The 23,497-nt window shown below is 36.1% G+C and overlaps 1 protein-coding gene across 1 annotated transcript in view; it reads left to right on the top strand.

Annotated features, from left to right (window-relative positions):
* ASXL3 (ASXL transcriptional regulator 3) overlaps nt 1-23,497 on the top strand; it is a 180,581-nt gene that overhangs the window by 30,974 nt on the left and 126,110 nt on the right. Inside the window, 1 exon segment of the mRNA XM_021686199.2 lies at nt 715-797. Coding sequence (XP_021541874.2) covers nt 715-797 — 83 coding nt within the window.

Below are 23,497 nucleotides of genomic sequence, written 5' to 3'. Positions count from 1 at the left end.
AGGAGGCCAGAAGGGGAGAGAAAGAAAAATGGGACTCAGTTCATAAAACTGAGGTGGGCTGAGTGGGAAGAGGAAGGGGTTTACTTGAAATTAAGTGAAAAAGGCAGAAGAAAGGAAACTGAGCTGAACTGGAACACACACTGTAATGACTTACTTGGGTTTCTGTAGGCTTTTTTTCCCATTTCGGCCATGAAGGATTTCCCCCCCCCCCTTTTTTTTTTTTTAATACAAAAGAGGTTGATCAAAATGTGAATCCAGTGAGGTTATTTCTAACCAGCACTTTGTTTTCTGCTGTTGCTAGTGTCCAGGTTCCGTGTTTCCAAGGTCCTGGAGATTTAGGAAACATTTTAATAGCCTGAAAACCTGTCTTTAACCATAAAATATTGGCAATTTTTAATAAAGGAAATTATATACATTTATTAACTTGGTTTTGTCAGGTGTCACATTTTTTTTTCTTTTTTTTTTGGTGTGTATGCCTTTGTGATATTTTTTTTTTAAGAATGACCTCCATGTTGCAGAAATTGCCATAAATGTCCAGAAAAGAATTACATTTTCACTTTAGACACCTGAACTGTGTGATGGGACCTTATTTTGACGTAATGGCCCCTCCCCCCTTTAAAATTTTAAGGAAGCCTTGCATGATTCACAAACATTTTTATTTCGTATGCCTTCATACAATAATACAGGAATTTTATGTTTATTTTTATTTTTTAGGCACTAGAAAAACACCCCAATTCACCAATGACAGCGAAGCAGATATTGGAAGTCATTCAGAAAGAAGGGTTAAAAGAAACAAGGTCAGTATTCATATTTACATTTTCTATTTTCATTGCCACTAATTGCAAAGCAGTAGATGTATCTAGATTTTGATATTGTAGTTGATTGTGGATTAAGTAATTACCTGCAAATTCTTTTGTGATTGCCAAATATTTGGATGACCGAAGATTTCCTTGGAACTGCCTGTTGGCTTAATAAAATACATTAGACAGGTTAACATAGAATGTACTTTGTTAACAAAGAGCCTTGCTGCCTGAATTAGCCTTTCACTGGAGTTACTCCTCTTTCTCTGTGTCTTGTAAGAGGAGATTTTGTTTCTGAAAATAAAGAGGAACTCTTGCACAGGCTTATTAGATCCCAGGACACAAAGATTAGGTCACTCTGATAAAATTCAAAGTGCTAATAAATGTGGTTGGAAATTTAGTCGTTTTCTCTTTAGAATTCCTCTACTTGGAGCGTCATTAATCAGTTATTAAAATTAATAACAATTTTATTGAGATACAATTCATATACCATAAAATTCACCCCCTTAAAAGGTATAATTCAGTGGTTTTTAGTATATTCACAAAGTTGTGCAATCAACACCACTGTCTAATTTGAGGACATTTTCATCACCCTGAATGAAAGTCCATCCCCATTAAGCAGTCATTCCCCATTCCCTACTCCTTCCAACCTCTGGTAACCACGATTGAACTTTTTGGGTCTGTGGATTTGACTGTTCTGGACATTTCATATAAATGGAATTATACAATATGTAGCCTTTTGTGTCTGGCTTCTTTCACTTCAGCAAAATGTTTTCAAGGTCCATCCATGTTGTAGCATGAATCAGTATTTCACTCCCTTTTGTTGCCAGATAATATTCCATTGTATGGATATATACTGTGTTTTGTTTACCTGCGATAAGCCGTTACTAATTTTACAGTTTGGCCTTTAGCCATCAGTTGAGGGCCATTTTGATATTACTCAAGGAGAAAAAAGAAGTTTGTTACAAAATAAAATAAACCTAGAGCTGTCATATGAGTATGTAGTTGTCCATGTTACATAGCGTGAATTACTTCTGTATGAAGTTGTCCACCTCTAAGCCATCGAGCATACAGTAGCTGCAGCTTGGTGAGAGTTAGAGCTGCAGAGGTACCTTTTGGATGTTTTTACTGATACTGAGGTAGAACTGCTGAGAGAAAGGAATATCTTCCTGAGGCCAACTTTTCCTAAAAAAATCAGTGTCACCTGTAACTCCTCTTACTGTAAAGCGTGGGTAACATCAGCTTCTAGCTGTTTAAAATGCATCCTTTGCAAGTTTGATCCACGAACATCATGACTTAGAGGGGTGTAGGACATCTGGGCTCAGATTTTCACGTCTGTGTTGGAGGATTTTTCTGCCTGTTCTGAAGACACAGCTTGAGATAATGTAGCTACACCGTTTGGAAGAATTGTGTCCCCAGCAGACTGGAGGCCACAGTGGGGAGAGAAGTTGCTGACAGAGCCTGACAGCTCTGCTAAGGGTAATCCTGTTCTTCGAAGCCAGATGTCAGCCTGCAGAGTTAGGGACCAAAATGGGGACCCCTGGAAATTTTCTCCTTGCTGGCTGTCAGAAGCCCCGAAAATATTTATGCCATTTAGAAAGCACCGAAAATGTTTGTACAGCAGCCAAAAGAAAAGAGGAGGTAAAAAGCAGTCTAAGGATATCAACTCCTGTTGCATGTGGGCTCTGTGCCAGTGGAACCTGCCAACGTAGACATAATAAGCATCTCCTAGAAGCAGACATTTGAAATGTGTCCATTACGGTAGTCTTCTCAAGAGGAGCGACTGTGCTGCCGTTGGTCGTTGCATACCTTGAGATCTAAAATTCCTGTACCGTGCCTCTGAACAGCATTTTAATTACACTTATTATTGTAACAGCATTATTTCATATTTTTCAAAAAGCTGCTCTTCCCAGAATGGTACATCAAAGGGCTTTACGCATAGGTGGTTAACAAAACAAAACACAAAACAGCTCCTTGCAAGAATACGGAAATGGAAAAACGTAACCTGCTATTTCTCCGAATATAACCCTCCCTCTCTGCCCCCTCCACCCAATTATTGTGTCCTTCTATAAAGAAAAAAACATGTTTGTTTTTACAAATACTGATGAACCAGTATGGTAATATTGGATGTACCTGCGAGGAATTCACAAGTTGAATAGGAAAGGGAGCAGGCAAAGAAAGAGACCATAGTTCTCTTTGAGTTCTATTCTGTAAAAACAGCTCTGCATCAATGGGCCTCAGACCACACATTTTCGTTCGTATTTCTTTCTGCTTTCTTTGAGTCTTCTCTCTCCTGCCAATAGTGACCTGTTTTTATGGCCAGTGTGTCTGTGACCACTCTTCCCTTGTTTCCTGGTTTGCTTATGAGGATCATCTCTAAAATAAAAGTACATGCTTTGAGTGAGTTTTGGGCTTTGCTACCTGTTACGTGTGTTGTTTTAGGGAGCAGATTCTGACATTTATTTTGCCTACTTAATGTACTCTTTTGCTACCTTCCGAGTTTCTAAATGTTTTCCAAATATTTATGGTAGCTGAGTAAATGAAGTATAACTGTATCTGTTTTTCTTAAGTTACATTAAGAAATTCCATCATCATAAGGTCATACATGACTGTTTAATTTCTAGGTATTTATTAATGATGTGTTTTCCAAGAAATGTGGGTTTTATGATATGCCTGATTAAATGGAGGGGGAGGGGAGTGATTGTGAAAGTTACTAAGGTGGCCGTGACCTGCTGGTGGTCTTGGTGGATGAGAGGTCACAGTAGTGGTCCTCCCCCAAACAGCCTACCACTGTACCTAGCATTTCTAGAAAAAGAGAAGATTGGGGCTTTATCCATCATCATTCTGAACCTGGATTTAAACGAATGCCGTTTGTTTCAAGTTCCATGGGGGTCCTTCATTCCGTGTAGCGCTGACCTCACTGTCCTGTAATTTTGTCCTTGTTTGTCTACCTGCGCCTGCCTGTGGGCTTTTTAAGGGAAGGGCTTCTTAAGACTCCTGACACTCAGCAGATAGTCAATCAGTATTTGTTGAATAAATAATCTTCTTTCTCAGGATGTTAATTTTCTGGTGCTTAGTGATGACTTTGGCTTCCATTTGGGGTTAGAAGCTTCTTTTTAACGTTATATGTTGTATTTTTCATCCTTTATAATACTTTGTGTGTTTTAATCAAAAGGAACCTAACAGTTTTGTGGGTACCCCATTAAATATATGCATGCTGATAATCTCTGGCAGATTATATGTGAGCAAGAAAGGCTGTTGTGCTGTGGCCTGTTTTCAAACACTGCAAGTGCCTCTGGTTTAAACTTGTCGTTTGTAATAGAAAACACACAAATAATTTTGGCAAAGCTGATACGAGTATTTGAAAGAGTTCAGTATATGTGATATTGTTAATTTATTTGACTGTGATGAAATTCTTGACATTTTATGCTATCTTTTCCTCTTTTCAAGTGATACCTTAAATTGCATACTTTTTTATGTAGACATGATAAAAAGAGGACAGCTTTTCTATATCATGTTCTTTGTATCTTTTTCATGTTATTGATGAAATGTGTAGTGTGTGATTAAATTCTATTTGAAAAAGACAGACTGCAAAAAATACTTTCCATGTGGTTTTAAAAAAGGTCAGAAGGCCATATGATTTTTGTTGGAAAAAAAATAGTATCATGGCATGATTTGCTAGAATTTTTAATGAAAACGTATTTGGTAGGTTTTAATTCCCTTCTGTATAACAACATAGAAGATTTTTATCAATATAATTTTACTTTGGTCCATCTATGTATTTGATTCTGAGTATTTCCAGGATTTTGTTACTTTGTGTTATGAGTTGTGAACCATTGATAAGACATAGCTGTTTGGAATGCTTTTCAGATGATCAGAATCTTATAATCAATCAAATAGCCATGTTGCTTGTATAGAGGGGATAAAAATGTGCGTATTCCAGTCTGCTGCTTTTGTGGATGGATATTTGATATAAAGCCTGTTTGAACTGCTTGACTAAACATTCCCCCTTCCTCAGGGAGTCAGGGTGCTACTGTAGAATATGGTCTTGTCTGCAGTAATTTCAGTATTGTACTGCCAAAGTGAGCACTTGTCTCCAGTAATTAGAAAGATGTTCATAGAAAAAGAGGAGTAACTCCAGTTACCATGTTGGTTTGGATGACATTTGGAGTTGTCCTAATTCTGCTTTTCTGTTTTTGGTTTGCTTATTCAGAAGTTCTAATTCCTTTACAAAGAGGACTGAGGGATTTTTGATGCCTGAGGATGTGTTTTTCTCTGCTTATGTAATTTTTAAAGTGATGCTTCCAAAGAAGTATTTGCTCTCACATAGGAACACATCCAGGGGCAGCAAGGTCAAGCAGTGAGGCTTGCAGCACTTACCTAGTGAGAGCAGACCATTCATCAGTGAGAGATAATTTCTTATGGGCATCATCATTACAAGATACCTGTCATTAAGGTAGCATGAACCTTGATTTAGTTTTCATATTATCTGCTAATAGGCAGATGGTTTTCTAATGGAGATAAGGCAGTCATAAAATAAAGGCAAAAACCAAACCAAACCAAAACAAAAACCACCCCACATACACAAAGCAATAAAAAAAAACCTCTGTTGGTTTGGGGGCAGGGCAATATTTATGAGGTACATTTTTACAAGATTATAGATGTCTTACTTTAAAAAAAAATCTGTTAGATTTCACCAACCATTTGCAGAGCAACAGCCTATGATTATATATCACAGTAGGGACATTTGAAAAGCTTTATAAACGGTCTCTGTTGTGTTTAGTGTTACTCAGAATGTGGACGTATCTTTGACTTCGCAGTGTGGAACGTGAAATTGACAACCCAAGATTTTGTAATTATTCTGGTATCAATGAGAACTTTTTTCTCCCCACTGATAATTCTTAGAATAAATTTGTTTTTAGCTACTCGCCTTAAGGTTTTGCATGTTTTCTGTTTTGCAGTCTGTGTTATGATATGCTGAAATTAGGATCTCTGCTTCGTACTGTGGTTTATTAGAAATGTTGCATTTTTCTAGGGGGATAAATGTCAGAAAATTCTATTACCATGTATAGTGACAAACAATAAAATTTCTTGGCATTTCTCTTGGTGAGATTTACGTTTCTAATTAGTACTATAGGAGATGATTCTTTCTCGCTGCTGAAATGTTTTGTCTAGAGATAAGACAGAAACACAAATAATTTCTACTGCAAAATCAATTCTTATCTCCAGACTCCATGTTGGCATCCCTCCTTTCACACTGAAATGGTGGTCTAGTTTGTGCTGAGGCATTTTAGAATTACAGTGTTAACTCACAGTGTCACCGCTGCCATTTGCTAACATCTAATCCTCTCATTGTGTAAATGGTGTGCACGGTCAGCTACTTAGAGGGGGCAAATGAGACAATAGTGTTATTAAACAGAAACATAGGACAATCTGCATTTATTTATGCATGTGTATAGCTGTGTGAATGTGAGTGTGTAAGCGAGCTGACTTTACCTCTTCGCTGATAAAAAATTTTACTTGTCATCATTACTCAGATTAGAAGTCTCAATCAGTCATTCCCAACTCCCTTCTTTGATGCCCCCATGGCCAGTTGTTCTCGGGTAGTGTTAGTTCTACTTCTTAATTACATCTTTCTTTCTTTGTGTCCCTACTCCTTCCCATTCAGTCTTTGCACTTGTAATTTTTTAACTAGATTAATGTAGTATCTTCTTCTCTGGTCTCTTTAAACCCAGTCTCCCCCATTTTAAGTACGTTTTTTCCCTCAAATAAACACTACCATTTATAGTAGGATTTCTTAACTAATAATCCAAAATATTCCAGAGAATGTATTGCACCTAGCAAACTATGAATCAATAGGTATTGTCCATTATATGTTTGGTGATAATTAGATGAAACTGGGGTGTGTTGCTTTTTTTCTAGTCACGTGATACCTGAATAAATGCATGATATTCTGATAATGTAGGGTTTATGATGTAAATGATGAGAGCATCCATTATATTTTATAGTTAGATGGGATTTTGAATTTGCAGTCTGGTCATTTATGTATATATTTGGTTCTTCCCAAAAAATACCACTTAAAATATCATTCATTGGCATTGTACATAATTAACTTGCTTTAAGTTAAATGGTGTAAAACTGGTTAAGTAAGAATTCAGAATTTATACATGAATATCACTAATTGTTTAAAAATAACTTTGCAATCTGTCACAAATTAAACTTTTTTAACTTTTTTTTTTTTTTTTAGTTTCAGGTGTACAACATAGTGATTTGATAGTTCTATACATTACTCAGTGCTCATCATAAATGCAGTCACCATCTGTCACCATACGTTATTACAATATTATTGACTGTATTCCCTATGCTGTACTTGTAATCTCCATGACTTATTTATTTTAAAATAGGAAGTTTGTACCTCTTAATCCCATTCTATTTTATCTAAACTTTTTTTTTTTTAATTATGGTTACTTTTCTTTTTGTGAAAAAGTGATTCAGGGGAATAAGATTATATATTCCTTTGGAATCATTTCCTGAGTTAAAGTAATTATGTGAAACATTGCCCTACGAGGTAGGCTTCCAGCTCCTAGCACTACCTAATCAAACTGGACATGGGCAGCTTTAAAGCCTTAGTAGTCAAGCATCTGCTATTATAGCCACAGGTAACTGCTTGCCTTCCACTGTGACTTTTCATGATTTTGGAAGGTAGAAGTAGAGCCCCAGGAGGCGTTCATGAACTGTGCCGTGTGTGTGCACGAGTGCTCCCACGCACTTGTAGTAGTTACCACAGTGTTCCATAAGAGCCTAGAAGATCGGATTGCCAGAAGGAGAGGTAGCCCTTGTCAGATGGAATGCCTCACGCTAATGTGATAAATTTGGAACAGGACTCTTCCTAGTTCCCTGACTGAAGTCATGTTAATAGTGATTGGCTTAGTCTGCTCAGGCTGTCATAACCAAACACCATGGACTGGGTGGCTTAAACAATAGAAATTTATTTTTCACGGTTCTGTAGGCTAGTAGAAGTCCCAGGTCAAGGTCTAGCAGGGTAGGTTTCTGGTGATGGCTCTCTGCCTGGTTTGCAGATGGTCCCCTTTTTACTGTGTCCTCACATGTCCTCTCCTGGGTGTGTGCATGCAGAGAGAGAGGGTGAGCTCTTTGCCGTCTCTTCTTATAAGGACACTACTCCTATCAAGAAGGCCCCATCCTTATTAGACCTCATTAAACATTAATCGCTTCCTTGGAGGCCCCATCTCCAAATATAGCCATGCTGGGGGCTAGGGCTTCACCATATGAGTTTTGGGGGCACAGAAATTCAGTTCATAATAGTGATTCAGAACTTGGAACTTTAGATCGCCAGAACTCATGGCGTAACATAAGAATATTTCTAGAATTTGGAATAGCTGATTTATCTTGGAGGGTATTCATAACAATATGCTTAACATTGTACTGTGCTTGTTTTTATATACTCCTAATATGTATTTTCATATGTTATTCTTAACATATAAACCATAGAATACTCGGCTTAAGTTTTGTGTTCAAATATAATGTCTATATTCATATAACATAAATTTATTTGGATTTTATTTGAAGCCTTTGGTGAAAGTAGCTGTGCTGATTGCCTATAACCCTCAAGGCATCAATATTCACTAAGGAATGCGATTATAGCTATGAAGTGGCCATTTCTTAATACATCTTTTTATTCTGTCAAGCTTGCTTTCTCCATTCTGCCAAATAATTGAACAAAAAAAGGTAATTTAGGTGATTTCAGCTTTATCAAGATCTAGGTATAATTTACTCCAGAAATACTGAGCACTCTATAAATATTTCAGTGCAGAAATAGAAGCAGAAATGGATATAAAATTACATTATATGTGAGTCTAAGTAGCCTATGCAGGTGAAAACCTTTGGGAAGGAATAGGCATTAAACTGGGGTGATTTTATTTAATCTTTTTCTAAGTGGTATTTTTCTCTTTATCTCTTAATTTCATTGCTTGTGCTCTTAATTGCCACATGCCTATGATTTTAGTTTTGCTTCGTTGTTTTGAACTTGACAACATAATTCAACTGCAAAACAGTTGATATGCTGACATGGGGACTTCTTTTTATAGTTGATTTGTTTTCAGAAGAATAAAAATTACGACGTTTTGTTAAGCCAGGTTTTCTAAAAGCTACAATGTGTAATTCCTAAGAACAAGTCTTAGTTCCTTCAGGACGATTAAAGACTATTTATCCTGCAACTCCTGAGATGCTTGGATGCAGAATCAAATTGATAATTGTGGACTGGGATTCTGCCTGAAATTCGGGTGATTTCTATCAACATTTTTTTAAAAAAGAAGTGACGATCTACTGTGGGTGCTGTGCAAGGCTTGTTTGTGCTGAGGCTCAGCCCTCTCTTCAGTCTGACCAGGTATAGGTGTGGGGCTTTGTCTGGTGCTTGGTGATCAACTTAGAGGACATCGGAGAAGAGAAAAGAAAGTTGTGGAGATGTTGGTATCATAACATGATGGTAATCAATTAAATACCTACTAAGTGCCTACACACTGTGCTCATTGTGTTAGATCCTGAGGTTTTGTGGAAGCTTTAAGGCATGTATTCATTCCATTAACATTTATTAAGCACATGTTACGTTATTGAGAGGGTAGAGGTCGCTGGATTAATGAATGAATAAAATGTAGTTCCTGCTTTTTGAGGATCTAACAACACGGTTCCAGACCATTTTTCTGTGTCATTTAATAAGGTCTTTTAATCTCTTCTCTGTAAAGCATGTCTTCAGCCTAGCGCATAATGATTAAAAAATATATATATATATATATTTAGCTTTATATATAAATATGTATAAATTACATATATATTTAGTTTTTAAATTTAGGAATTTCTAATTCTCTCTTGAATTCTTTTTTTTTTTTTAAGATTTTATTTATTTATTTGACAGAGAGAGGGACAGCGAGAGAGGGAACACAAGCAGGGGGAGAGGGAGAAGCAGGCTTCCCGCGGAGCAGGGAGCCCGATGTGGGGCTTGATTCCAGGATCACGGGATCATGACCTGAGCCGAAGGCAGACGCTTAACGACTGAGCCACCCAGGCGCCCTAAGTCTCTCTTGAATTCTTGATAAAATATATGCTATTCCAACATGTCAAGCAGTATTGTCTTTCCATCACAAATATAAGGCCATTATGGTTAGGAATTTACATCTTTGTATCCATTAATCTGTTTGGCATAGAGCTGAGATACCATGCTTTATGCAAATTAATGAGTAGGGGCTTCATGGTTCAAAGGATTCCTAATTTTTAAAAAGCATTTGCTTATATTAGGCCCAATGCTAAGGACTTTACATGAATTACCTTTTTAAAAACTTTGAGGTGGGTTGATGATATTTTATTACCCATTTCACAGATAGGGAAATTGAAGCAGGTGAGGTTAGGTTACTTGAGACCGTTCACCCAACTAGCAATTGGCAAATCTTGGATTTGATGTCTGATTCAGAACCAATTGCATTTAATCTTTTTAAAATATTTATAGCTTGAGCCTAATAAAATTTTGGATTAAGGAAAGTGTTGGTTATGTGGATTCTATTAAGTAAATAACCGCCACCCCAAACTTATCCCCTTTAGCAGCTTTTCGGGCTAATTTTTGAGTTTCTTATGAATTACTCACTGAGTTAAAGTCTAGTCTATAGATAGGTGTGTTCAGACTCTTCAAGTTTATAGCCTAATGATAAGTAGGATTGAAGGGTGAAAAAGACATTTCAATAATCTGTTTAGATTTGGGGAATGCAAAGCCTCAGATGAGTTTTTAACTCTTATGCTTGTCCAACGTAATGATGACTTTGGGTGAACATTTGGGCTTACAGACAGCAGCAAGACATATTTGAGTGTACCTTCTTCCTGTTTGTTTTAGAAGGTAATGCTGCGAGGATGGGAAACATGCCTCAGGATTCTCACCATATTGTTGTTGATATTGGACTTAACAGATTGAAACTTGTTTCTGGGGCGCTTGCAAACTGTGACCAAAGTATAATTGCTAACAAAATGTAGATAATCCAAAGGGCAATTTTAGAGGGTGGCAGTGACTCCATTTGTGAAACAGTTGAATGAAAATAGATGGGATTGACTAAACCATGCTTAGATGGGGAGAGGGGAGGCTAAGTTATTAACACTGTTCTTCTTTTAAGAGGTGCATCTAGGGGGAGAAAAGGAGGCCCAAAAGAATAAGTGAGTATGGTTTCAGAAGCAGCATTACTGCCTTTTTTGGGGAAATTATCTTAAGCAAAGAAGGAGCAGATGTACTTTCCTGTCATTGGTAATCTGTATCATGACCATTTATCCATCCTTCCTCATCTCATCCATCCATTGTATTTCCACTGGGAGGTATAAAACACTACTCTTTCCTTTTTATTTTTATTTTTCATTTTTCACAAGACAGATATAAAATTTCCAAGCAGAGCACGTTCTCCTTCAGGCCACTACAGCTAACCTGAATTCATTACTTAGTTCTTTTCTAGCAGGTCTGCATAAAATACAACAATTTGTACAATGATTATTTTTCAGTTTGTTGCTTAATTTGTGTTTATTGAAGGTGATCTGCTGGTTCTAGATACAGAAAAATGGCATTCATGAAGATTTGTTGGAAAAAGTTGTTGCTAATGGGAAAGTCTAAATGGCTCCAGTCTTAAATTCTGAAGTGTTAGGATGAGCAAAGATCACTTTAGAAGGAAGGGCTAAGTCAGGAATACAGAAAGTACTATTTGGAATTCCAGCAGTTTTCACTGCTCACTTATTTTATCCAGCCTTAATATTAAAAATGTTAACTTTGATTTTTTGAATTAGAATTTATGTTAATACTATTTTTAGATACCACCCTTTTGAGGCAGCCACCAATAACTTAATTTTCAAAGTTTTATAAATTAGTTTGGATATTAATACAATGGTATATTCTTACTTTTCATAACAGAGTGATGAGGAAGTGTGAAATAGTGTCTGTAGAAATTTGAGTAGGAGCAGATAATTATCTAAATTTTAAATCTAGTGCTTTCCTTACTCAGTTTTCACCCACCTGGTCACCCAAGCAGTTTCCAGTCTTTTTTAGAAGAGTTTCTTGGGATAGAAGAACAGTGGGCTGAATAATTCCTAACAGCTGAAGAATTAGACTCTTTGGTAAAGTCAGGACTGTTTTACACAAGGGGCCATTTGCTATTGTTATTACTATCCCAACTCTAAGCAGTGCTTTTGAGAATTTGTTTGAAAGCGAGCTTCCTTTAAAACAATGCATTTAGACCAGGCTTTACTACATTAGGTTGCAATCTGAGATGAAATTTAACTCAGTACTATAACATTCTGTTTCTGGTAAGGACTTTGCCGATCATATGGTCTTAAACTTTTATTTTACAGATCAATAAACTAAAGCTTAGAGAAGATGAGTGGTCCGCTATAATAGAACCAGTAAATATTTGACTCATCTTAAAACTTAGATGAGGCTGATCGGTTTTGAATTTAAGAATGTGCAAAAGCCTAGTAGTAAGTGAAGGCAAGACCATATAAAGAAAAGAAGATAAATCTATTCTAAGGTACTATTAGAAGGGACATGTCTTTCAATTGATTTTCCTGAAGCGATGGGTTTTCATTGATCCGGTCACCCTCTGTTACCTGATTTTATTGGCCTCCGGTAGAACATATTTGTAACACTGTTGGCAGGAGTTAGGGGTGTGAGAGAGATTGTACTGTAATTTATACTTCAACTAGTGATCTAATATTCTCGAATTTGGCCTCAGTAGCTCCTTGTTGCCATCAAGACCTTGCTCAAAGGACTTTGGGAAGAACAGGGGAAGAGGTTGCAACCATCTTATGTCCCTTCCTCTGTGGGCTGATGTAGCTAGCCAGTGAGCTCAGTAAAGCAGAATGCCTTAGATCATTTTATTGAATATTCTTATTCCAATTATTCTTTGGAATGCCTGTAATATGAGGTAATATGTGAAGCAAGGGTGAATAGATTTGCGCGCAGACAAGTTGATGCAAACAGGTCATCCGGCAGCCATTTTCTTCTGTTCGTATTTCCCCTTTGGGCTCTTACAGCCTGCTCTTTTTCTTCACACTGTGATAATATATTTCTGTTTACTTATTAAATTTTCCTCTATTCTCTATAAAAAATGGATAGCAATTAAATATTTAGATGTAATCACAATAAAATTGAGTGGACTGAGAAGTCCAATGGGTAAATTGTCAACTTACAGCAAAAATCTACTTTTCACTTATTGATTCTTTTTTCTGGCATTGATGACTCATTTGACTTTTCTTATAAATGGATCTCTAGTATATCAGTGTGGTATGGAATATATGTGATGGTTATTTTCTGGATTAAGTGAGGTGAAACTCAATATAATTTGGAGCTATCAAATTCTTACGAATTCATGATATGTTGTCTTATTCCTCACTTACAATATAATAATACTGACTTCTGACCTTTCCTCTGCCTAGGGTTGTTATATAGATTAAAATTTGAAAGCCTATTATAATTATATGTTGCTGATTATATTAAACCCTTTGCAATTAATTTATATATGTTCAGGTTATTTTTCTTAGGTTTTGCGAATTGCTATCCAAGAAACTACTTTGATTTTGCATTTACCTTACAGCATAGCCTGTTTATATAAGCTAGTGTGTAGTTTTGTGCAGGTATCATGGAATGCCAAAATAAGTGATTAAACAAAATAAAAGTTAATTTCTCACATTATATTTGAAAGGTAGGTAGTCCCAGGAGTGGATGAGATAACTTTGCTACATCAGGATATCCAGGGAGTCAGTGTTCTTCTGTCTTATTGTTCCATTATCTTTAGGATTTTATCCTCATCCTGATGGTCTAACATGGCTTGCCACCAAATCCATGTTCCAAGAAGCAGCTGGAAGAAGGGACACATCCAAGTCCCTTTATTGATACCTTCTGAAAGTTGAGCTTAACAGTTTTCCTCTTGTCCATTGGCCGGTTACAGAGTTGCACTTAGCTGAATGGGAAGCTGGAGACTATATTCTGTTGCAGGTGGTGTGTTCCCAGCTAAAATGTAAGTCTTCACTGTAGGGAAAGGTAGTTATTGAGGAACAACTAACAGCCTCTGCTATATCTGTTTTTAAATTAAATCTCATTCTTGGGCTTGATATGGGTTCAATATGTATTATCATTTTTGACATTTGGAAACATAATTACCTATTTACTTGACTTCATGCAAACATTCCATATATTTTCAAGTCTCTGACTCTGCTCAGCCTGTAATGACCTTCACCATTTCCTGTCCTCCCCCCACCTCCAAAACCCAATTCCAAAGTCCTATACCACTTCCTCAGTAAAGAATTCTTTAATTCTAGCTCTAATTCATTGTTTTATCCTTCCTATTCCATTATAACATAGTATGTGTGTTCCTTTGTTGTAGCATCTAATAAACTCTCTCAGATTTTCTCTTGTGATAATAGGACTGCAATTTCCTTAATGGTAGAGTTCATGTCTCATTGATTCATCTCTTCCCCATGGTGCCCTTCATGTAATAGGTTCATGGTATTTTCTGATTGAGTGAATGGAAATTTTAATTCTCTATTTCTGCTTCTAACATAATGTGTTATCCTGGATAAGTCACTCAGTCTTTTTTTATCTTTCCAGTAAAATGGGGGGAAATTGCAACTCTTTATCTGCATCATAAGACTGTTACGAAAATAACATAATTTAGAAAATGTGCTGTCAATTGCAAGATACTTGATTAATGAAATTTCACTGTTTGCTGCCTTATTAGGAATTTGGGGAAATTAATCAAGATTAAATGGATTTCAAGTCAAATTTGTATTCTAAGGTATTTCACAGTAGTGTTTTTGGCACACTGGTGCCAAAAGGTTGTTTCAATAAGTATGTAATGTTATTTAATACCTAAGTTTTAATCTAAAATTTCTTAAGTTAGAAAAGGGATTTTAGTTTATGTTCATCAGATGCAGTGATAAGATTGAAAGTCATTGTAACTTGATTGAGCAGATCCTGAGGGTTTTTTTTTTTTTAAGATTTATTTATTTATTTTTAGAGAGAGCATGCACACATGGGAGTGGGGGAAGGGGTAGAGGGAAAGGGAAAGAATCTCAAGCAGACTCCCTGCTTAGTGCAGAGCCAGGTGCTGGGCTTGATCTCAAGGCCCTGAGATCATGACCTGAGCTAGAATCAAGAGTTGGATGCTTAACCTATTGAGTCACCCAGGTGCCCTGATTTTGAGATGTTTTTAATGTATCTGTCAATGACCAGTGTTGGAACTGTAGGATCAGGGATTTTCCCAATTTATAATATACCAACAAGGAAATAATTTTCCATTAAATGAGATGGTTTTTGGGGGGTCCTGTTTGTAACTGAGAAGCTTTTTCTCTAGCTAGCTTTCATATTTGGGCCACTTTAGCCTTTTTTTAAAAAATTTTTTAAAGATTTGTTTGAGAGATAGCATGAATATGTGCAGGGGGAAGGGGCAGAGGTGGAGGGAGAGAGTCTCAAGCAGACTCCGTGCTGAGTGTGCTGAGCCTGACATGAGGCTCGATCTCAAGACCCTGAGATCATGACCTGAGCTAAAATCAAGAGTTGAACACTTAACCGACTGAGCCATCCAGGCGCCCCTGAGCCACTTTAGCCTTTTGAATGAATAATATCCGTGTGGTATTTCCTGCTTTCCTACCCTCCAGATTTCTATGTTAATACAGAGTGTCCTGATCGTACCTCCTGATAATTATCTAATTGGTATGTGGGGGGGGGGGGATGTGTCTCAGAGTCCTGTGTATTTGTACTATCATCCAAATTCTGTTTGATACTTGATTATGAAGCTTCAAATATACAAAATGAAATTTTGGAGTATAGACTAATAAAAAAAACACTTTGCTATCTCTAAGTAGGTCTCCATTTAAACATGTAGGAAATGATTATTTGGAAAATCGATGTCATTATTTGTGTGCTTCTGTCATTAAGGTTCTCACAGTTTTGGCTTGTTTAATATGTATTAAATGTTCATAGTGTAGTGGGAGTTTTCCATTATACTGAAATGGAAATGCTGTCTATTACACTAAATATAGGACAGAATATATTTTACTTTTGAGTAGTGATCTGATTTCCAAGATTCTACTAAATTACGTATATGCTAATGCTTAGCTTCTGTTGATTATTACCATTACTGCTACCTTGCTACTATCTGTTTATCATTTAAGATGCAAATTATCACCTCCCCCGGGTAACTTTCCCTATGATTCCCAGGCAGAATATGGTTCCTTCTTCTGTATTTCAGGGGATGTTTTAAATGTATTTTTATCACAGTTGTTTTTGTTTATATGTCTTCCATCTAAACTATGAATTGCAAGATAGCTAGTGGCCTGTCTTACTCATGTTTGTATATCCTGTATAGTTTGTAGATCATAGAAGATATCTCAGCAAATGTTTGGCTGAATATATATATATATATATATATATATATATATATATATATATATGGGATGGTCTGAGAAGACTCTTATACTCACTGTACTTGGTCAGACCCTCAGGGTACACAACAGGGGGTCAATACGTCAAACAAGAGGACTTAAAATTTTAGGAGGAAAAACATTGTATATTGCTAAGCACCAAGTGGACTGTAAGTTTGAGCTGTCAACCAAGGGGTCTTTACCCCTTTCGGTATAGTATTTTCTAGGTCCTTTGCCTAGGTGATCCATTTAGTTTTTGCGTTTTCCTTATGAGAACTATGTCACTTTTTATGAGATGTGGTGGAGTCAGTGGAGAGTGTCCAGAAAAAAAAAAATATAGTGAGTATTATGTTTGATATAAATCTCAGGTTCAAACCTGTCTAATAGATTTCTGGATGTTTGATATCAGTGGAATAGTTGACTTGGGAACCAAAGTATATATTGGGTGGGTGGAGGAGACAGTGCACTGGATGGACATTCCTGAGATTTTTCATGTTAGTACAGACTGAATATAGCTGACAAGGATGGGATGAGTCTGGCCAGTAGAGCAAGTGAAGTGGAGATTAGAAGACAGAATTCTATTTTAAATGGAATTATATATGACAAGCAGTCAGATAGCCATTTGCTTAATGCAAATAATAATTTAGGGTAAGTACATAGGAAATAATGCTGCGATGATTTAACCCATTTAATTTTATTTTAGACACATTCTGGAAATAGAGAAACTTAGTAAAATTTTGTGCTGGAATTGAAAGTTTTAGTTTTCAGTATTATATTAGTTTGGAGAAAGGGGAAGGAAAAAGGAAATATATGGTCTTTAATATTGTAATAAAGTTCTCAAGACGATAAAAATGGTGCATTCTCTGGTTTAACTTTGAAAACTCTATATAATGTCTTTCTCTTTGTTTCTTAAAAGCCTATTCATTAAGCAGTGAGAGGGAAAATTGATATTTTAAATAAGTTGGTTTGTTCTTGTTATTTAACATATAAGAGCTCCGGGGCTTCATTGATCTTTTTTTTTTCCTTTTTTTTTATTCCTACCATTTGAAGTTGATATTCATTCAAAGGTTTCTGGTCCTGTCTGCATGATGAGCAAGTAGAGAGTTCCTTGATCAGTAGAGGTTCTGATAACGCAGTCAAGGCCATGGTAGCTAGGATTATGAAAGTGGTGTCCACATAGTGGGATTCAGGAGGAAGAAGGCACATGTTTGGTAATATGAAACAGAGCTTCAAGAGTTAATCTGGCATTGCTTTCTCATCTCCCGAAAAAGCCAAGGTTTTTTTGTTTTGTTTTGTTGTTTTTTTTAAACACCAGCATAGTTTGATCCTTTATACCAAGTTTAGAAGATTAGCCTTGGAAACCAATATTGTGTTTTCTCTCTTCCCTTCAGGACAGAGTATATTCCATTTGGGACCACCTCAACTACCTTACCAGGCAGCACCAGGTCTTCATATGCTATCAGTTTACCTTCTGCTATGAAAAGGATCTTTCCTTGAATGTTCATATTTCACCTTGAGAAGGCAATCTATATATATACATATATATAGGATGGATTAAGCAGCTGTAAATAAATATGACATCGTAGAAGAGTGGTTTGTGGGAGTTTTACTATATATACACATATATAATATTTTCCAGTCTGGTTTCAGACCCCGGCATGGCTTGGAGACAGCGTTGGTGTGTATGAAGGATCTTCCTCGAATGAAGGATTTGGGACAACTTTCCATGATGATTATATTAGAGCCTCAGCTGCTTTCGTGTTGGTCATGAGGTGATGCTGAACCGAATGCTTGAACTAGCAGGAGTGGCTGGGATTGCATTGGAGTGGTTCCGTTCATTCCTTCCGGGTAGGTACCAGCTAGTGACGGGTGAAAATGGACATTGAGGGTCTTCCTGTGTGGAACCGCGTGGTTGTCACTCATCCCCCCCGTTCATGTTTAGTGGGTTTGAGAAGACAACTGGACACCTGAAGGCCAGGCAGTGTGATTTGAATGACTGTGTAGAAGGTTATGAGGGTGATTCCCAGATTCCCAGATGGATGTCGCTCACATACGTTATTTCTCTTTTGTCAGTGTGACAGTGCAGACTAGAATCGAAACTGAGAAGTGTGACTTGTTGGAAAGGGAAAATTCGGGAGGCCCTGGTGTGCTTTCTAATTCCTCTGTCTCAGTTACAGTTTGTGTAAACTCTGGCCATATTTTGACTACCAATTTATCTACACATGCAAATCCTATTGCAGTATCAGGTAGACATGTTTTATTATCCTTTTCGTTATATACCTGAGCCTTCTTCCCTGTGAACATTGACTGCATCTCCATGATCTTTCTTGCTGAAGCTGTAGTCTGCTTGTTCACCCTTTTGCTTGGGGCTCTTTTAAGTGAAGTAGCCTGACTACGTTAATACATATTCTTGAGCGTGGTGGCTGATTTTTCCCAGTAAATGTTTTCCTTTCTCTTCACTGAGAGCACTTCATTATTCTCACCCTGTTTTACTAAGAATCAAATTGGGTTGTACTTTTAAGGAGTTTTGCAGCATAAATACTGTCTTTCTTTCTTTAAACTGCTTAGGCATTTTAAGTTTTACAGAGAATATGCTAGAATTTCTTTAATTTTGAACATGTTCTTTAGAAACTTGGTGCCTTTTCTTGGCTATTATTTATTTATGAAATGTTATTTCAGTTATTTTCCTTTAGGGTAATGAAAAGCTTGCTGAGTGTTGAACATGGAGGAAGTTTATTAGGCCTAATAGTAGAATACAGGTAAAGAACTGAAAAGAAGAAACACAGATGTATGTGTCTGTAAATATCATTAGAACTGTCTGTTGAATGTCATTTTGGCAAAAGGGCAGGAAACTAACATGCGGTAACTGATCAGTGTCAGGCACTGAGCCAAGCAATTTCTATTTTTTAGTTCATTTAATCCACACAGTAACATTGAGAAGTAGGTGCTTGTTTCTTCATTTTACAGATGAGGAAATTGATGCTGAGAGAAGTTAGGTATTTTTGCCTAACTTCACACGGTTATAGGTGGAAGATCTGGTATTTGAGTCTGGGTCTTGCTGATTGCAAAGCTCAGGCTTTCCATCACAGTCAAATGTTAAGCCACAGGCAAATGTTAGACTTGAAGTGGGGGTCCCAAAGGGAAGGGGGAAAAAAAAAGAAGAAAAAGAATGACTATCAGAAGGCATGAGCAAACCAAGGAGGAAATGAAAGACAGGAATGTATTAGCATCGCGATTGTTTTGAAAATTTCTAGAGTTTTCTTAAAACTCAGTTTAACAAGCCAGGTGACAAAATGAACAATTTTAAGAGGTTTGCCACTTACAGGATAAATAGGTTTAGAATTTTGGATTTTATCTTTTTGAACATTTGTCTATTCTCTGTTTTGAAAATGAAGTAGCGATACCCCACATTGGATCCTCAAAAACTATAAGGAGCAGTGCACGGAGGTCAATCAGGTAGTTAGCAATTATCTGAGAAGAGACAGCATTTGAAGACCAATTCTAGGTGCTTACTGTTTATAAAAGCTTTTTTTGTTTATCTTTTTAATGTGTCTACAAAACTTTGCCATGTGGAACTTCAGCTTACCATTGCCTGTCATGTATAACATGGTGCTTATGACTGAAGGTGTGAATTTTTGTTTTCTTCTTACTAGTAATATATCTGGATTTCAATAAATACTTGTTTTCATCTTTAAATGAAGTTTGAATCAATATTAGCAGTTTTTCTTTTCATATTGACGGGCAGCTTGCTCCCACCATCACACAATAGATTTATTTCAGGCATAGCCAGAGAGAACGTTGTTTCTGTGCTTATAAACTGACATTTGGCAATAGAAAAGTACTGTGCCATATATTAAAGTTGTTATTGTTATCCTAACGTGATATACTGTTATTAATTATGTTAATGGTACCTTATAAAACAACCCCCCAAAGGAGGTAAAGCTCTTTAACTGTAATGATTTTCAATTTCAGTGATATGTTTTGTCTACCAGTGGCTCATGAAGTAACAGTCATAATTGAATTCAGCACCTTAAGATTTCCTGACTTAGCTTAAGTGAAATATTGATTTCATGGAATTAGGTGTCAGGTGCATCGAGGAACTATTTCCTGAAAGCTTTAAGTGGCTATATAAATCCTCAAGAATATTAATTCAGGTTAAATGAGTGGGTTGGAGTCGTGCTTACTTCAAATGTTTGCCAAATGGCCAGAAGCCATGATATGTCAAGTTTTGGTTTTTGAAACATTGAAAAATGAAGGAAAGCACAAAAATACTTCCCTTATTCTTACATCAACATAGAGATAGTTGTCTATAGTTCTGGCAACTGCTAAATCAGTTACCCTTTAGTTAGCTGATTAAATAGGGGTCCAGTTTAAAAATAATTTTTCCTGAATTATTATCATGGTTCTCCAGTTCTCTTCCTTTCCACTCCAATTACATTTACATATTTTTCTCCCTTTTCATTACTGGAGTTGTTGTCTGGAGGGTCTCTGTGTGCCTGACTGGAACACTGATATTGCTGTAAAATAATGTACAGGAAATCTTTTGTCTAAAGATACATTTCTCCCCATGGGTCATCAAAATGTGCATTTTTTCCTAAGGAAGGTGCTTATTTCTATAAAACAGAGGTAACACATATATAACGTATTAGTAGCATTACTTTTGGAATTTATTAATATGTATGTGTGTATAATTTTATAGTTTTCCAAAGCCATTAGCCTGAAACAGTATTGTTTCTTCTCTTTTTACATTTGCACTGATTTTAGGCATTCTTATCTTTATCTTACTGGGTTTTTTTTTTCTGTATGGAAGAGTATTAATATGGCTTGTAGGAGACATAAGCATTTCTGCAATCCCTGCTCCCAACCTATGCCTCTCAGGAATTATATTTTTCTGAGGGTGAAATTAAAACAGGAACTAGGTGTATTAAATTTCTTATAGGCCTACTGCCAGATTCTTAGATGTATTTTTAAGTGTCAAATACTAAGTTTGGGGAAGGGAAGGATGCTTTAAATTCACTACGCTTTGCATTTACTCTTCCTTTCTCAGAGCATATTGTTTCCATAAGAGATCTTGCCTAGAAGTTAGGCCCTTTGTAAAGTTTGTTTTTACTTTATAATTCTATCTGAATTTTTTGGATGTATTTCATGCCCTCCCAAGTAACTATGATGTTTGAATTTCACAAAACTTCTGTTTGATAGCAGAAAGCTATGTTTATTAAATATCTTTCAATGGTAATACTTCTAATTAAAGCAGATAACTACCACTGAACAAATTGCCTTAAGAATATAAGTGGACAGAGAAAGAGGAGGAGAAAAGAGGAGAAAACACAACTAATTGATATTTAACTGTAGCATGAATGCAACTCTTAACAGTAGTGGTTGGCATAGTTAATTTTAGACATTTCCTTTATCAAACATTTAAAGGTAAAAATTTCCCCATAGCCAGTAAAACTCTGAGCTGAATTCTTTTGACATTCTGCTGATAAAGGAATTTCCAATGAGTAGCACCAGATTCTTCTGCAGAGAAGGAGTAGGAGCATGAATCAGAAATGTCAAGGAAACTACTCTTACTCTTTCTGAACCATAGAAAGTCATTAATAATGATAAATGTTTATTGAACATGTAATGTGTTAGTTGTGTTTTATATTGAGGAAGATATGTACGTGATTGAAGACTTACATATGAAAAGTCATACCATTGGGAAGAAAATTAGAAAAATTCAGTTCCAACATTTGAATCCACCTTTGGTAGGGAAATGACTTTTCACAGTTAAAAGCTATAAAACAAAGTGCAAAGGGAGTAATTGATATAATTGACTACAGAAATTTTTGTGCCTGCATATCAAAATATATTGTGACAGTGGAGAAAATACTTTTAGTTAATATGCTAGAGGTATTATATAAAGAGATTATTAAAACAGTTAAGAAAATAAATGATGACCTTAGAGCATCATGGTCAAAGGACACGAACAGAGGAGCTCCAATGTATAAAACTAAGGAATAAGCAAGTAGCATTTGATCTTACTAATAATCATAGAAATGCAAGGTAAAGTAACCATTGGAGATTTTATCTTAGTTTACCTAATAAATTAATCAGTCCACACACTTCGCCCTGACTCCAAATGATGCTTCCTGTTATATATTACCAGTGAGAATGAAAACCAAAATAACTCATTTGAAAAGCCAGTTGGCATTATTTGCAAAAGATCATTACATAACATATATCCTGAATTAATAGTGCCACTTTTGCAAGTCTATCTTAAAATATTCCTGAATATAAGAAGAAATATATGTGCTAGGATATTCGTATTAATGCTATTTCGATTATAAAGGACATAATTTAAATGCTTACCAGTGGTATCAATGCTTTTCAAACTTGGCTGTAGATAAGAATCATTTGGAAGGACGCAAGAAAACGCATGATGTCTGGGCCCCACCCAGAGATTTTTTACTTAGTAAGTTTAGAGTTGCCTAAAGATTTACATTTTAAAAATTCTCCTAAAAATTCTCATGTATAGACAGATTGAAAACCATGGACTTGAAACAAATTGATAGAATATTTTTAACCGTTTGATATATTTATGATGGCCTTATAGAATGGAGAGGGTATAGGATAAAATGAAATATTGTAATTCAACATTTAGGTAAATTATAACTTCAGAAACATACCAAAAAAATAGGCTAGAAGGAAATTTATAAAATGCTCAGAGTTGTTTTAAGGAGTTCAGATTTTGAGTGATTTTTCCCATCTTTTCATCCATTGACTGATATTTAGTGAGGTTCTTGTATTACCTTTTAAAAGAAAACTATATTTAAAAGAAAGTTTCCTGCTGGCAAGATCATCTAGGTAATTTCCTATTTATAGGTTATTTCTACCTATGAATACAGAGGTTTATTCTGACTTCTAAAATAATCATATCCTGAGGTTAGAGTTACACCTCATTATTATAATGAAATCCTTTGCAGGATTCTTTTTTCCTTTTTTGTCATCTCAGAAATATTTTCTCATGTAGTTTTCTGACTGTTGGAATATAATAAGCTCAAGTCAGTCATTTTTCTCTTCTTTTACTCTACATCTGTGCCTATCAGTTTTCACCTTTCTAAATACCATTCTATATGCTGATGGTTCCCCAGTGTTTATCTCTAACCCCGGCATTAACTCTGTGATGCATGTATGTATCTGAATTTTGAATGCATACCTTTAAATTAGTAAGCGCAGAACTAAATTCATCATGTATTTTTCCA

Source organism: Neomonachus schauinslandi, chromosome 14, assembly GCF_002201575.2.
Source record: "Neomonachus schauinslandi chromosome 14, ASM220157v2, whole genome shotgun sequence".
Lineage (NCBI taxonomy): Eukaryota > Metazoa > Chordata > Mammalia > Carnivora > Phocidae > Neomonachus > Neomonachus schauinslandi.
Note: the sequence above shows the minus strand (reverse complement) of the source record. Positions and strands in the feature narration are given on the sequence as shown.